This window comes from Mercenaria mercenaria, chromosome 7, assembly GCF_021730395.1.
Source record: "Mercenaria mercenaria strain notata chromosome 7, MADL_Memer_1, whole genome shotgun sequence".
Classification (NCBI taxonomy): domain Eukaryota; kingdom Metazoa; phylum Mollusca; class Bivalvia; order Venerida; family Veneridae; genus Mercenaria; species Mercenaria mercenaria.
In genome coordinates, this window is record NC_069367.1 from 17,220,691 (window position 1) to 17,238,832 (window position 18,142).

An 18,142-nucleotide genomic window follows, 5' to 3' on the forward strand; every position below is an offset into this window, starting at 1 on the left:
TACACAAGTTATGTATAATACCATAATGGTTTGTTGGTTCCTGCTTTTACCAAATCAAGGGGAACAACTCTGCCCTATAGTGATTTTAAATGAAGATCAATCAATGGGTTCTAAAATGATTAAAGGGTAATAACACTCTCCAGTAACTGAAGAGATCCTTGAAAGATGTGCATGGGTCACCACCCTTATAATAGTTATTTATATCTGTGGACAAGGATTGCACTTTTGTTCATTAATGTTAAATAATCAAATGACAAGAAATGATGCTATAGTACACCAGTCGTCACTTTATTTCCACAATGCCGTAACTAGCTCTTTGGTAGTTTTTGGAAACAACGTTTAAAGATTTGAGTGTAAATGACTTCACGCTACTTACAGCCTTGTTGAAATACAATTTAGCATGTTTATGTTAGTTCTAGGACAAATTCATCATCATACAGAGGCCATAGAGTCTTTCCTGATGACACTAATATCTCAATTTTGCCAAAAATGGACTTATGTCACTCTGGAATTAAGGCAATGCAGTGTTGAATCATCAAAGGACAATACCCGGAAACTAAGTGAAAAATCATCGGACCAGAACATGAAGATAATATGCAAATCTCATGTGGGGAGTGAAGCTTAATTCCTTTAAAGCAAGTTGTAACAGAAAAATACTCCCGACATATGTACAGAAGACGCTTTTGAGGAGCATAGAAATTATATAAACTTATTTCATAAATCTGACTGTAATTTTGCATGTTAAGTGTATCAGCTTTATATCCTGAATATTTCAGTCCTTTTTTCAAACTGACCTTAAAAACAATAAGGAACCTCCTCAAGTGATGCTATGTCAACCTGTAAAGTCTGAAAGCTATAGCTATTATACTTTAAGATATACAGTCCAGAAACAAAAAAAAATATCAGAAATTTAGTCAGGTCCCTGTGACCCGACCTTTGTACCACTGACCTCAAAAGTCAATAGGGATTTTCCTCTTGTGTTACCTAGTCAGGTATTTAGTCTGAAAGGCATTACTAAGCTTTATACTTTATGACTGAGAGTGCAGAAACCATTTTCAGTTTCCAGGTCACTGTGACCTTGACCTTTTACCTACTGATGCCTTAAACTACAGGGATCCTCAGGTGTTGCTCAATCATTGCGCAATGTTTGAAAATATTGACAGATGGAAAATGCCTTACTTCTTGTGTTCTTTTTCTCAAAACAGACATATAAGAAAGTGTTTCTATTATTTGACTTAGTGACCGAGCTACTTTTTGAATCCAGCTGACCCTTTGTGATCTAAACTTCATAAAGACAAACCTACTGACCAGGTTTCAAACAGATTGGGTACAAAGCATAACCTTTTGAGTGTAAACAATATCTGGCTATGACATGACCCAGTAACCTATTTTTTTTTACCCTAGAAGACCAACTTTAAAACCTTATAAATAACATGTTTTGATAAAGAAAAACATTTCTGCCAGGTTTCATAGATTAAGTAGAAAATATGGCCTCTAACATTTTTCAAGGTTTTTCTATAACTGAAGCTAGTGACCTTGTTTTTGACAACAGATAACCCTGTTTCCAACTTGTCCAAGATTTTATCAAGACAAACATTCTGACCAAACTGCATTAAGACTGGACCAAAATTGTAACCTCTAGAGTGTTAAAGAACCAACTGTGCATGTCGGATGATCAACCTATACTATAAGCTCACCCTGAACCTTTGGTTCACATGAGTGACAAATAATAAAAGTACAAACAACAAACCAAGTAACAAAGAAATTTTCAGCTTACATCTAATTCTCCCAAAATTTATTCAAACTTAACCACAGTTAAATGTAATTCACAATGGCCTTAACATACTAACAATGTTACAATGTATTATGTAGTGTTAACTGTGTACTGGGTACTCACACAACAAAATTCCTATCAAGGTACCAGTGTATATATAAATGGACATTATTTTAATACAGGAAATTGATTTTCATTTAATACTCTTTTATTACATTTACAAAAGAAGACACTATCAGTACAGAATTCATACATTTTCTTTGTACTCTGTTCTGTGTTACATTTCAGTCACAGCAGATACTCAAAAGTTTATCAACTGACAGTCCTCATGGTCTAACATTTTGTAAATGCATTTTTTTTTTCAAATTTGTCATTACATTAACAATTTAAACAAGAAACATGGAAATTCCAAAAAAAACAGGTTTTTAAACATTGCATCATTTTAGCTACCATGTTTAAAAACGTGTCATGTTCTGTTATACATATCTAACTGCATCCAATAATACTATTCAGAAATGCAACAAACATAGATATGTCACTGCCATATACCATTCCTGATTCAAATCAGGCCTGCTGGTATAGTGGTTACACACCTGACTGTCAATCCAGAGGTCCAGAGTTTGAATCCCAGTCCAAGCACTGGAAATTTCTGAGATGCTCTCGAGTATCTCCCACCTAACTAAGAGGCCAGTACTGGTTCTTCCAAGGAAAGATGGCTTTGTGTGTATCGGTGCTATATAATGGGCATGTTAAAGAACCAGACTGCCAAATGGCAAAGAGCCTGGCCTGTATCTAAAAGGACTTCTCTCTGTTCTGGGGTCTTTGTCTCACTCTGTCCCTCTTGTCAGATCACTCTCTGTCCGTACTAGCAGAGGATGAATTTGGTACCACCAAGTGGCTGCCTTTGCACTACTTAAAGCACCTTTGAACATGTTTATCATGAAAAGGGCACTATATAAATCTTGTACAATATGATATAAGTCAGTAGGCTACTGCATCTAAATTAGTACAAAGAAAAGTAAGGTCCAGGCGAGAATTTGATCCATGACACGTTCATTCAACATTATAAAAGGTTCACTATGACCAATGCTTTAGCCCACTGCAGCACATTGGAACTTTCAAACTAGGCAGATTAATCAAGTGAAATTCTGTAAGAATGCAGATTGATTAAGTTATCTCATTCCAAACTAAAGTTATTGAGCAGAACAATTTGTCAAGTTTTAGTAACTGGGACCTTGACCCATGTGATCCTCAAAAACATTCCCAATCTTTGTGTCTGATAAAACGCTATCTACACACAAAGGTGTGCCCAACCTAAAGATATTGACTGGAAGCCATTTTTCTATTTTCAGTAAGAGTGACAAGAAATACAACCCAAATTTAGTTCTTCACATAAGCTTTCTAAGACCAAGTTTGGTGACAGGAAAATAATCCTAACTAAAGATATTAAATGGAAACCACTTTTTTGTTGATCACAATGAAATTTTTTTTTTCCGAAACTGTGACCTTGACTTTAACCCAATGGCATCAAAATATTTTTTTTTTCATCACAAAAAAAAAGTTAGACCCACATCACAAAAGGTAATTTGGCCATTACTCTAAACCTGTGTGCCCACTTGGAATTTTCTATGCAGATAAATTAAGTTATAACTGACCTTGAACTTGACCCGACTGATTCTATATACAATCCCAATCTTGTTTTTTCTATAAGCTACCTATGGGCCAAATTTAATTTCAATACATCAAAGCAAACTGAAGTTATTGAGCGTAAAACCGTTGTTTTTTTTTCTATTTTAGCAACAGTGACCTTGACCCTAGTTACCTTATATGTAAACTACCGATATACTAAGTTTCATTGCAATTGGTCTCTCAAGACCTAACTAAAGTTATTGCGTGGAAACCAAAATTTGACGCTGTCCACCAGCCAGCAAGCCCTATGACATTCACCAATCTTATGACCAGTTTTTTTGAAAACCTGTTCTAAAGATGTTTTCAGCACTCTATCATGTGGGTAAAAAAATATTACACATGAAGATAGACATTCTATTTCCTTTATGATATATACTTACTGTGTTTTTAGTCTTGTAGACACATCTTCTTTCCTCGTTGAAAGATTAAATCCTGGACCTGCTGACATTGTTTATTTTACCTGTAAAACACAGAACAAATACAACTAAAGTGCTGTTAATGTTAAATTACAAATTACTTATCAAACATAAATTTAATCAGTGTATCAACAGTTTGCAAGATTCTGAACTAAGGCACAACTTTCCAGACATGGTTGTGCGAATAACAAAAAGAAATGCAGTATAACGATCATGCACATCAAGGCATTGGCTAGGGGTCCAGTTTTAAACCATGTACTATATTACGGCGGGTAGTCTACGCTGCGGCTATATGTCCAGCTGCATGGCACCTGTGGACAACAGCTACCCTGCAGCTGGATATATATAGCCGCCATGTTTACTACCCACGGTGATTTCTCATACTTTAAATTAGTTACCTAATACCCCACAGCTTTCGATTTAAATGCTTCTTTAACAAATTCAGAATTTTCTGATGAGATTGTACTTTGTATACCAATTTTCTTTGTCTTAGATCAATTTAACATCTTCTTAAAGCTTAAAAGTTGGAAATTCATGGTAGTAGGTATATGCCAGCAAATGCTAAAATTGAAATCCTCACCTCTGTTCTTTGAACAACAAAAGTGGAACTTTTAACTGGTGTTTTGATGATTTTTTTGCCAAAAGTCTAATGTTAAAATGTAAATTAATTTAACATCTAATAAAACCTATCCTTTCATACAATAATTTAATTATAAACACTGAATATAAGACTCACGGTAATTGGTATACCCAGTATAACAAGAGCTGGTAGAACACGAAATGCCCCCCCCCTTGATGCATTCATTAATTGCAAAAGGAACAGAAATTATTTGGTCACTGTACACAAAAGTTCTATTGTTCTAGGTGAATTTGACCTTGACCTTTGACCTACTGACCTCAAAATCAATAGGGTTCATCTGCTGGTCATGATTAACCTCCCTATCAACTTTCACAATCCTAGGCCCAAGCATTCTCAAGTTATTGTCTGGAAATGGTTCTCGGTAACTGTGACCTTGACCTCTGGTCTCAAAATCAATAGGGGTCATCTGCTGGTCATGACCAACCTCCCTATCAATTTTCATGATCCTAGGCCCAAGTGTTCTTGAGTTATTGTCTGGAAACTGTGTGGAAACCGTTTAACTGTTCCAGGTCACTTTGACCTTGACCTTTAAACTCAAAATCAATAGGGGTCATCTGCTGATCATGATCAACTTCCCTATCAACTTTCACGATCCTAGGCCAAAGCATTCTCAAGTTATCGTCAAGAAACGGTTTAACTGTTCCAGGTCACGGTGACCTTGACCTTTGAACTTTCTTCGGTTGAAATATGTTCTGAGGGCTTTTGAATCCGGCTTAGCAATGAAAACGACAAAAGTTTACGTCTCTGTTGGTTCATAACACATTAGTCCAAATAAAGGGATGTTTCAGGACAGCGTGATAACTTTTGACTGTCGCTGTATACATCACTTAGAGGGATGACAACTATAAAATATCAGATCATAAAATAGTCATCCCGATAAGCAAAATGAGTAAGGCTAATAGCACAGGTACCCTGCAGCTGAACATAAAGTCCAACTAATTTGACGCGATCCTAGGAAATATTGAGGTAATTTTTTTTTACGTGGGCTATCCCCACTTGCGTCAAACACTCGAAAGACCAAAATAGTTGGAAGCAATTTCCGACAAAATTTTCTTTGCTGACGACGCTTCACATGCTATAGGTTTAAATGCCGATTATTTCACAAATTGGACATAAACTCAAATAAAACTTACATGTATCAAAAGGGGATTCAATTCCTCATTGTTTTATGTAAAAATTATCAAATAATATCGAAATTTAAATTATAAATTTTCTGGTGATTTAAACCTATGTATGTACTGTATGCGATTAACGTTTACCGTGTATACACGCCAATATGCGCAAGTGATAAAACCAATAAATTTACATGTCTGTACAGTGATTCATCCTCCATTATTTTGGTCCTTCAAAGTTCTGATGTTTAGATTGCCAGTCACAAATATAAAACAATCTGAACGTCTAATTATTCTGACCACTGGACATAAAGCTGTCATGTTTACTACTTAATGTTGTTTGAATGTTATTTTTCATATCTGAAATTATTTACAATGATAGTTACCAAATACCCACAGCTTTCAATTTAAATGCTTCTTTATAATGTTCAGAATTTGCCGGCTGAAAAAACGCGAACGATATGCCCCTTTCTCGTTATTCCGAGCCCCTAAACCAGTATAAATGTATTTCAGTTCTTGTCAGTAACAGATTTAAGTTTCAAAAGAGTTTTTGCTTTAAATAGTTTGATACTCCAACATCTAAACTTAAAAAAATCCCCATGAAGAAAAGTTCTAAGGATTGTTGCCAATGAATAATCCAGGCTTTCACATGATGACACTCACCCTCTGAAACAGCCTGATGCTTTCTCGTTGAACTGAGACTTGGGATCATTTGTACTAGCTCTCAAAAACAAAGGCTTTTTTTGAAAAAGTTCATGTTTAAAATTAAAAACAGATATATAATTGTGTTTGCAGACAAAAAAGTTCTACAATATAATAAGGTTATATATTACCCCAGTTTTTTTAGATTAGCAAATTTTGTGACAAAATCTTCTGTTGCATATATATTTCTATTTTGGAAGTGTCTAGCCGTCTGGTATCTGGATGCCTAGCCTGCGTTCTAGCCATCTGGTTACCGGACGGCTAGCAAATCCTCAGAGAGGATTTTCTCATCGTCCAGTAATTGATTTCTTAGTGAAGAAGTAATGATTTCACAAAGTTTTAACTGATATTTGTAACTTAAAATATCAATACTTATCTGCAAACAAAATATTGTGTGAAAACATTATGAGAAAATATACTTTTCATCGTCTCGAATAGATTAGTGATTTCCGTTGATATTATATTTTTAAAAATGATAAATCATTGATCGCCAAACGCCATGTTATTTTGTAAAATGTGATGTTTTTCTAACAGCCTAAACTTTAATTCTTAAAACTCATTTATATATTTTTTTGATGAAAGGAAAGCTTATAAACAGTCAGGGGTGTAACTGTTTCAAGTTATCACAGTTTATAACCCATTTGAGTTATTGGTTAAACTTTCATAACTTGTTTCAGTTATCATAAAATATTACAAAGCCCTCAAGTGCCAATTCCTCATTTTGAATGAGACTAATGCAATTATTTCCTGAATCCTTGACCTTTTATCTTTCCAGCTGTGCAGTAAAAAATTTTAGGCAAGGCTGACAAAGTTTTAGCCAAAGTTTTAAAGCTATAAAACACTTAATATCTCATTATGCTTATCAGGTTATGCCTAGACTTAAAGAGAATTTGATTAACCACAGTTTGCTACTAATTTCACTTTAAAGGTCACTTTGTGAGAACAGCAAAAAGACTTTTTTTGAATAACTTGCCTAATACAGGTTATAAAATGCTTGAAAAAGGTAACTGAAATAGGTTACATAACTTAAAACAGTTTCACCCCTGACTGATAAAACAAGCAATTCATTAATTAATTTTGACTATTACTTCTGTCACGTGTACCGAGCGTAACTAACTATTAAACTGTTTATAGATATAATTTTCCTTTAGCTATCTGCTTTTGATTGGTATAAAACTTGTATAATGAATTTTACTTAAGCTGCCTTGCTTTTGATTGGTTTGACCAATGATTTGTAAATGATTGTTTGAAACATAAATTAACTAAAAATCAAGCAGATAATCAATTTACTATGCGGTCCTTATTGTACACAAGCTGGTTTCCAACAACCTAAATTTATGACCTTTAACCAGCTGTTTCAAACCGTCCGTTTCAACACTCTGTCATGAACCACTCGACCTAGAATGAGTATATGGATTGGAAACCCCACAAGTATGAGCATACGCTGCAATGATGAGGGACTGACCTTTCCACAACCCACCTAGGTCCAAACCTTAACACTATTTCAAACCAATCGTCTCAAACAACTAACAATTTTCGCTTAAACCTATGTTTCAAACCTTGTCTCAAACTATGTTTTAAACCTTGTCTCAGACCTACCAAGGTTCAGCACTATAACCTTAAACCATCAGCTTATACTGCGACCCGGACCACTAAAACAATATAGCTATCAAGAGGACCCAGCAAGGATGAGCCGAAGCTGCAAATATGAGGGTGCCTCACCTAAATTATTTATTAACATAGTCCCAGTTATAATTATGGCTTATTTATTATAAATTATTTCTCTCTTCGATGTGCACTCTTTGAGCTCCCAAGACGATCTGTCCAAACTGGATGCGCAGTGTGTATTTATATGGCCGTATGACGTCACTCGCCTACGGAAATACCTCTGACTTTTACATAGACTGCTGTATAGTAATACAATTTACCGAAATGCATTTAAAGCGCGAAAGGACCAATTTCGCGACACTTTGAAATAAAATAGATTAATTATGAAAGCTTAACTTCTGTTTTTTCTTAACTATAATGCTTAACTATCAGTGATTTTTTTTTGCGCTGATTTGACTCAGAAATTCAGTGTCTTCCCAATTGACAAAAATGGTTAAAATTCCCCAAAAATGCTTAAAAATTCCCCAAAACGAGATGATTTTTCCCAATTAGATTGATTTCTTTTGAAAGTTGAACTAAAACGATGCAAATAATCATAAAAATTCTGACTCTAATTATGGTTTATTGGCAGAATTTTGTTGCCAATTCGAAGCATGTTGTTTACATAAAATGGGTCACGGCACAGTACGGCATTTAGTATGACTTTCATCACAGTCACTAAACGCTTTTTCATGCGTCAAAATGAGTCGAAAAAAATTGTTAGAAAATTACCTAAATTACCGAAAAATGTGGCAAATTTCCAAACATTATTATAAGAAAATAAAACTGAAACACGCCATCAGTACTCCGGACATTCGAACATCTTTTGGTAAAGTTAAAGAGAAATCAAATTCAAATCAAATGTCAGAAAAGCAAAGTGATCTGTCCAAGAAATCTGAGTCCCTACAAAATGACCCTCAGAAATCAACAGAAGCTCATGGTGACCCTAAGCTATCTGAGCCATCAGATCCTGTGACATCAGAAAATAACCTGTCTGTTCAACCTCAGTGCATATTTGAATGAAATAAATTTACCTTAAAATGAAACTTTTCAAAATGATTTCTTTATTAAGTCTTGTTAATTTTTCCCAATTTTGAAGTTTATCGCGCTAAAATTCCCAATTTAAAAGGCATGGGCTGTTGCCAAAAAAAGTAAAAAAATCACTGAGCTCTTAAATTATTTAAATACTCAAATATGAAAATTGTAAGTATTTCAAAAAGTTCTGTTTTAATTTTGAAAATCCAGTGAAAGAGTTGTTAAAATTTAAAAATTACGATCCCATAAAAACATTGTTAAACTGTCCACCATCAAATGAACAGGTTTTAATTAGTGATGTCACGGCGATCGCCATTTATTGATTTTGGCAGACTTTCCTTTTATCTGCTGGATATATTGCAGTGATTTATTCGAGACTGACGATTAAAAGTAAATCTTAAATATGTATTCACACAGAATTTTGTTTGCAGATAAGTACTGATATCTTCAGTAAACAACAGGTATCATTACTTATTCATAAGGAAATCTATTACCGGACGGCTGGAAAATCGACTGAGGATTTTCTAGCCATCCGGTACCGGACGGCTAGAACGCAGGCTACAATTTCAGGGTTCTCACTAGCAATTTCAAGTTGCAGTCCTGGGACTCCCAAAGCTGAAAAAGTTGCAGTCCCAACTACTGACTAGACTGACAGACAGACAAACGTTTCGTCAAAACACAGGCCTCTATTGTACTGTTAAATTAAGTGTAGACCGACATACATTTTGTAATCACAATTCTTCACCCAAATATTGTTAACGGGAGACAAAAAGGTAAAGGCAAAATGTAGTCAAAAATTAATGCTGGACAAAATCACCCCTGGACAACCACCCCCACCCTCGACCCCTGCTGTTTCTGATCTTCCTGGACAAAATCCCCCTGTGGAATTATCAAGGTGGACAAAATCCCCCTTGTGAAAATATCAAGATGGACAAAATCCCTCGTGATAATTTTTTCTTTACCTTTTTATTTCATAATGGAAACGTATATAAACATGCAGTGAAAAGAAAATATATGAACAGTTACTACTTTTATTTTTATACTTATTAAGAGCACAACGTTAAAACATTCGGTCTAAAATACATTAAGAATGCACAGTAAGTCTATAATCAACATATTAATAAATGCTTCTTCAGTAACATCAGCGATTTTGCAGAAAAATAATCACGTTACTAAAACCGGCATCGACAGCGTCTTAAAATTACTCGAACATTCATAATTAAGCCTAATTATCACTTTTTCTAAAAAGTTCTTAAAAACTGCCTGGTAATTAGTATGTGAGAAAACAATCGGAGTTACTTCAAACACTATGTAATCCGTCGTTATCAATTAGAAATTGTCACCTATGCAATCACGCCGACAATCACATGTATTTGAGTTGATCATACATATGCCGCCTGTCTCGCGGTGTAGTGGAAACGGGCAACGCTGATTGGCTATACGTGGCTATGTATCAGCGACAAGCGAGTAACTCCGCCCACATATTTTGCTCTCGAGTCAAACCTTGTGTATTCGCAGGTTTATGTAATCAATTAATTTTTATTGCATCTCGCTGCAGAAATGTGCGTCCAGAGACTCCCAAGCTGCAATAGCATGCGTATACCGGGACCAATTATGCGTACAGCGATGGCGATTTCGGCGTTTCCGAGAACCCTGGATTTTCTTTTTATTCTTGTTTAACTGACATATGATTTGCCAAAACTTGCGGCACCACTTCTTTTATATTTCTTTTTAAACTGAAAAATAAGTGCATATATTTATGAAAATAGGCAACTCAATTTGAGTCTCAAAGCTTAACTTGCGGTTCTGGTGCCAGTGGCAGTGGATATTATTATCCGAGAAAGCGGCATTTTATTTAGTGTCGGTTTATCATACAAGTCGGCAAGACATATCATATCATACCAACCAGTAAACTGATAAATCAAAACCAAGTTAAGAACGTGCAATCATTAAAGATACAAAATCACCAGTCATATATTTTATATCAGCGTCTAGGCGTCCAGAGCATCCAAGGTAAACAATTTTGAAAACCACATTCGGTACGAGAAATCTTGAGAAGTACTTGTTACCGCCTAAAGTGCGCAATGGAGGTAAAGTGCGCAATGGTGCGCAATGGAGGTAAAGTGCGCAATGGACTCAATTCTTTTAGTAACAAATATCTTTTTAAATCTTGAAATCTTGAAATCTAGTAACAATTATCTTTTTAAAGGAAATTGGAATGACAGTTAAATGATTTTAAAGGAAAAACAAACATCAGATATTTTTTCATATTTTTACATTTTATTTTTTATATAGATTTCTGTATAGTTTAAACTAATTAAATTATGTTGGAAACATATACACAAACACGTGAATTTAATACATTTGAAACTAATTATTACAACATGTTAAAAGTCCTAAAAGCAGTTTAATCTATATCATTTTTAAGAATACGTTTCAACTTATCAGAAATATAAAACAAAAATAAAATGTAAAAATGTAAAAATATCTGATGTTTGTGTTTCCATTTTATCTATTATCATTTAATTGCCATTCCAGTGACATTTCCTTTAAATAGATAATCGATCCTAAAAAAGTGAGTCCATTGCGCCCTTTAGGCGTATCGCTTCTTACCTGATAGATTGGTTCGAAAAGTAGTACGGACTAAAAAGCAGCAAGAAAGATTTTAGGGACAAGAAGCTAATTTTAGTTTAAGTCAGTTTTAATTAGTAATGATGATTGTAATACATAAGAATGAACTTTTGAAAGCCGTTTTTTCCAAGGACAGTTCGTTCCCCTACATATACATTTAACAAAATTCCTAATTACTTAGTTTATATTGTATTACTATTTTGTTTTACATATATTTACAAGAAAATTTGCATACCGACATTTGAATAGGTACTGCAGCTAATTATTGATTTTTTTTTTCATACGGCCACATCTAGAGTATGCTTCCCCAATCTGGTCCCGAAAACTGAAAAGACTAAAAAAGTATATCAGCATGGAAAATGTACAACGCAGGGCAACAAGAATGGTGAAATCATTAGTGGGACAAACTTATACCGAAAGATTAGGTACCTTAGGTTTACCTACACTAGAGTATAGAAGGGTAAGAGCCGATATGATACAATTGCACAAAATCTTAAATAAAATAGATCATGTAGAAAATAATGAAATGTTATCCAAGTCGTCTCCAGAAATACTAGAGGTCATAATAAGACAAAGTGTACATAGTTTTAAACTAGTATGAACAGTGTTGTTATAAGAAACATAAGAAAGTGTGAAGCAGTGTACATAGTTTTAATATTTTGAGAACTGTGTTGCTATAATAACTATAAATATAATATAAATGAAAAAGATAACAAAATAGTATGAAGTGATCCACATGTAACAAAAACTATAATATAAATGGAAACAAAATATTATGATGTGAACTACAAGAAGTAACACACACACACACGTGCACGCACGTACGCACACACACACACAACAAAATTCCAAATCGGGCACTTCAATGTACTGTACTTGGGTTAAATTTCTCCAAAAGAGCTCGGATGGTAGATAGCCACCGGTTGAAGGTTCTCTTGTTAACGGAAATAAGGTTGAAACTTGAAATAACCATCAAAATAACAGCTGCAACCAAATTATATCAAAATTCTTTTGATATTGCAAAAACTAAATTACCCACGTGTCGTAAATGTGTCCCGGCTAGCAACATTCCGCCAGCTCGATCGCGTTGTTTCTTGTGTTAATCTCACCATGATATGTGTTTTTCTAGTAGGACTTTCGTCAGTAATGCCAAGAAGTGTAAAGGAACACGTGCATGTTGGTGCACATGCACTGCACGTGAAAAAAATGCTCTATTGGTCAAATCGCCTAATAAGTTTACTTTGGCTGATTGTCGGCCTAAAATAAATTAATAATTAGCTGCCGGTATATCGGTATGTGAAATTTCGTGTGAATACATGCATTATTTACAAAATAGTAATACAATATAAACTGGTCAATTAGGAATTTTGTTAAGTGTACAGTCCAGCCCCAGTTTGATTCTATTCACTGAGAGGCTGGCAACTGTAACCTTCTAATATGTATCTATGTTTTTAATCTTAGTAATTGACCTTACGCCAGTGTTGATTGACAGGTTCCAACTGACCAATCAGATAACAGAACTGATAAGCCTTGTTGTTAACCGCCATTTTGTCCGTCAAACTTAGTGCCGGACTCGCCAGTCAAAGAATATAAATCAACCGAAAAATCGTCCAAAATGGTAAAAAGGTGACGTTACGACATCAGACACAGGAAGAGTGTAATACTAGAGCGCTTCCCTTTTCCAAATCCACTCTCAGACCTCGAATATTGTCAACGATGTATCAGGCTCTGTGGACGTCCTCAGAATAGTTGATCTTAAAAATCTTATAAGAGTGTTTAAAAGCAAAGCAGTTCGACTTAGCACTCATTGTGTTATAACGTTTTAATTATTTCATTTAAATCAGTGTAAAATTCTATGAAAATTAACTTTCTTATTTAACAAAAGTGCCTAGTATTCTTTATTCATAGTAAAATATTCCATCAGTTACCAGAGTAACTGGTATGTACTGATGAAACACAAGTATTTGATGTTCTATATTATTTGAATGGTAACGTGTAAATATTATGCCTTAATGTACCGGAAACATGATTTTATGCATTTTTTAAGGTTTACATCAATCTCCACTGGTGTATGTTAAGTCATACCTGGGTGATAATACAACAAATAATAAACATGATAAAAAACTATGATTAATATAAGATTATTTTTAATGAGTCTAATCAACAATTTTCCAGGCGCTCAAAGTTTTGACTTAGCACTCGGTGTGTGCTTTCGTTCTAAATTTCATTTTAATAGACAGCGTAAACTTCGTCTAAAATTCCAGAAAAAAATAGCATATTTCGTATAAAGAAGATTGTTCTTAAACAAAAATTATACATTCATTCTGTATACTTTATAAAGAAATTTGGTAGGCTCAAACATTGTTTTAAGCTGCGATGCGCCGGTATATGTCTTGAAATATGAGTATGGACTATATCATCACCTGGACTATATCTTATTATTTTATCATTTACCGTTTTAATTCTAATAAGAGAACTTTCTTTACTTATACTTAAAACACTCATGTCTAGTATTAAGACATTAAGTGCTATGTATCTGAATAATGTTGAACAATGATATGAGCATCTTTAATGAGTTCCGGTATTTCGAAATCAGACGTTTCTTAAATGACACAAGTGACAATTTTTACATGTAAATTACCTTATTTAATTTATCTAATTATTTTGAAATAGGATTCAGAATCCACAGTCAGATTTCAACCTTAATTAATAAAAATCAATGTTCTAGTTTGCTTAATATAGTCATACCCTACATGATTTCCGGGAGATCGAAATTTGACGTTTCTATAATGAAAAAGAAACGGACAATTAAAAAATCCCCACAAAATCAGCTATAATGGTTTCAGAGATTTCCGTCTTTTTTACGTGTTTTCCGCTCGGCCCCCTGCCTTGTTAAGTTTTCCTCATACTCGGGTGCAGTTCCCGGCTTTTAACAACAACGTATCGTTGTTTTTTTTGTAGAATTTATGTTTCGCTACAGAACATCCACTTATTAACAATTGTGTTTTGCCTTTTCACTTTAGAATACGTGTGAATTGAGGTAGCGTACGCCGAAATCAACTAGAATGGGAAAATATTTCTGCCGTCGCCATTTGATTCTTTTGTTTGTCGGGCCTAGCATGAATTGTTCCCCCTGAAAACTGGTAGGCGTGGCTACAGGCTATCTGGCGTAAGGTCAATTGTAGTTCTTTTTAACTTTCTGTTCTCTTAACATTCTGCCCAGACAAGCGCCTCCAAGTTATAATCAGAACTTTGACAACAACAATGTCATTAGCCCTCAACAACATGGTTTCAGGTCAAGGCATAGTTCTGAGACTCAACTCATAGTGTTTTACCTGAGAAATAGCAGATTAGCTGGAAAAAGGTCAACACACTGATGTAATTATAATGGATTTTAGTAAAGCCTTTGACAAAGTAGATCACCATAAATTAGTCCACAAACTCAAATACCTAGGAATCAATAATAAGGTCACCACATGGGTTAAGTCATTCCTCAGTAACGAATCTCAACAATTCCATGTTGAGGGTTAAGTCTCTGAACGGTTACCTGTCTTATCAGGGGTCCCCCAGGGCTCAGTCCTTGGTCCCTGTCTATTCCTCGCCTACATTAATGACTTGTTCAATAGCATCAAAATTCGGGCCCGTCTCTTTGCTGATGACACTATTGTTTACATTACCATCAAATCCAAATCCTCCACAGAAAGCTTACAGAAATACCTCAACTGTTTAGGAAAAATGGGAAAAGAATGATCAATGGAATTTAATCCTGATAAATGTGAAGTTTTAAGAATTTACCGTAAAAGAAATCCTGTCATATATCCTTACACCCTACATAATGTCTAACTTCAGTCCACTGACCATGCAAAATATCTTGATTTACCTTAAGTAATAACTTGACAAATCACATAAATAACATAACATCCAAGGCCAGCAATACCATCCGCTTTATCAAGAGTAATGTAAAGACTACTAACATACAACTTAAAGAAATGACCTATAAAACCTATGACCGCCTCCCCAGTCGAGTACTGTACCATAGTTTGTCACCCCTAGCAAAATATCTCACTTATAAAGTAGAAAGGGTACAAAGATCTGCAGCCCGCTATGTTTTTAATGATAACCAGTATACCAGTAGCGTTTCAGATATGCTATCAGAACTAATACACAGACACGAAATTTAAACTTCTTAATTCCCCAGTCCAAAACATTGTACCCTGCGACCCCCCCAAACCCCAGGACTATCAGGCTATGTAACAGTTTACCAACATGTATCCAGTCCAACCCCAGTTTGCAGACATTTGTCTGCGGGCTGGACTCGCACTCTCTCTAAATATTTTAATGTTCTGTTTTAACTGTATACTTTGGGTCTTTTATCTTTTTAACTTTGCACGTACGTAACATTTTTTTTACAAAAATACTGGGCGCATTCGGCATACAAACCCCTGTAACTCTGACTAGATCACCCGAGTTCACCTGAGTGAAACGAGCAACAATTGTAGTCCGAACGCTTTATCGAGTAACTGGAAATTATGGAGAACGTTACCTTTATGCTTATAGTTCAAAAGCTTCTGAGCTGTAACAATAATAAAGAATGGTTGCTACTTTTGACAAATAATGACTTCATTTTCAAAAATAAATAGCTGATCAGACGAGACAGTATCCCTCGTATCAGAAATTGTGTTGAATTAGTGGACTACATGTATATGTTTTATGTATGCATTATAGTGCTAATAGTTGATTGCATTGTCGCTGCGTGTATCTTACATGATGTTTGCATTTTCAATTAAAATGAAATAAATGATTTTGGTTAAGAACCTAATACAGAGATGTTTGATGACCATAATAAGGACAGACAGTCTAGTATCTTTGTTAGAGATGAATTGGTGCGACTACTGTCAGAGTGAAAAATCAGACTGGATTATTATCAATCGACTATCAAGTAAAACTTGGAAACAATGTTCAGCCCATAATGTTTAATAAACTAGAAATTTCTATTTTATGTTAATTTTTAGCTTGAATCATTTCTGAATCAAGAGCTACAACTTCTATTAATCCTCTTATGTCTACACATGACTCTACTACCCCGAACCATTTCAAATTAAAAGGGTGTTTGATATAATTATTTCTTTTTTTTATTGTTGTGACTGAAATTCTTTTAAGGAAACAGTGGAGACCCTGATCACATGATCTGTTTTGCGGTGTTCAATCTGCAATGTTTGCCAAGACCGATTTATAGGACACTGGGCATAATAATCACTCTGGACGGTAACCATTGCAACACAGGTGCGAGAGAATCCATTTTTCCACATTTGAGCTGAATGCCAGGGACAGTTGCTGATACATTTACCATTTTCAACAACTTCGAATCCACAACCTTTAGCAAGGGACGTTGATATCACTTAGCCAAGTCAATTGAAGAAATATGTTACGAAAATGAATAAGCTCAACTCTGCTGTCTCTATTCCCCTGTGCTAATGAATTTCTTTGTTTGAATGAAAATGTCTTTGTTTAAAATGACAACTGAATTCACCATGCTCACAAATAGCACATAACAAACAGTATGTTTTTTCCCAACTTTGTACGTAGTACAGCCATGAAATGTGCTAAATGCTAGTTTGACTTTTAAAAGACGAAGTACAAATTCTTTATGTTGATCAATTGGGTCCAACACCATTTTCAACAATCTTATTGCCTTAACGACTGACAGTCACTAATGGTAACAAATGTTCAAACTCCCTGACAAGCTTAGCAACCTAAGTGGCTTACCAATACAATATCATAAGGAACTGACAACTCTACATTTGTATGAACTGAGGTAGATTGCAAATGGCCATGGAAGGAATTTCTACGCTAACCGGATCAAACCCTTGACCTTTGGACTGGCAGTACAGTGCATCAACTACCATGCTAACTAGACAACAGTACCCTGTGTCTGTAGAAAGAAGGTTTGTTGGCTAGTAGGGAGGTTGAACTTTTTACTTATAACTTCAACATAAATGTCTGGCTTCTTTTGTGGATTACTAGTATTTGGCCTTATCACTCATTGTGTGTTCTTAAACCTAGATGTTTTTCTCAAAGTTGTCCCTTGTGAACCTGGAAAGAAAACTTACAAGCTTTAAGAATCAGATCGAGAACCCTCGAAATATGCTTTACATGGATGTTGCCGTAAGAAGCAGATTTCTGAACCTCTGTCCTATTCAGCAATATTTACAGATGGGGGCATGATTGCCAAAAGAGCATTTCAAAGTTACTCTGCATTCAGAAGAAAGTAAAAGGTTTCAAAAGAACAATGACAGCATGCTCCACTATTCGAAGGCAATTGTCAATATGAATGATTTTCGGTTCAAGAACTCAAATAATGATTATTTGACTTGATTCTATGATTTCGCTTTAAAACCCTAAATAAATGTAAGAAGTTTTTAACCCAGTATTGCCCATAGTTATGACAAGAGCAACTTGATGGTAAAATTTTAACCGTCATTTTCTTACTACAGAA

The 18,142-nt window shown here is 34.9% G+C and overlaps 1 protein-coding gene across 2 annotated transcripts in view; it reads right to left on the reverse strand.

Moving 5' to 3' along the window:
- LOC123554826 (zinc finger B-box domain-containing protein 1-like) overlaps positions 1-11,067 on the reverse strand; it is a 113,606-nt gene extending 102,539 nt beyond the window's left edge. The window contains exons 1-2 of one of the 2 annotated variants that reach the window (XM_045345182.2): positions 10,983-11,067; positions 3,844-3,923 (exon numbers count right to left, since the gene is read on the reverse strand). In XM_045345182.2, the coding sequence (XP_045201117.2) occupies positions 3,844-3,911 (68 nt within the window). In that variant the 5' untranslated portion in view covers positions 3,912-3,923; positions 10,983-11,067. Of the gene's footprint in view, positions 1-3,843; positions 3,924-10,921 lie in introns of both variants that reach the window. The other variant, XM_045345181.2, reaches the window with a different exon arrangement.
- Positions 11,068-18,142: the final 7,075 nt, after the last annotated feature.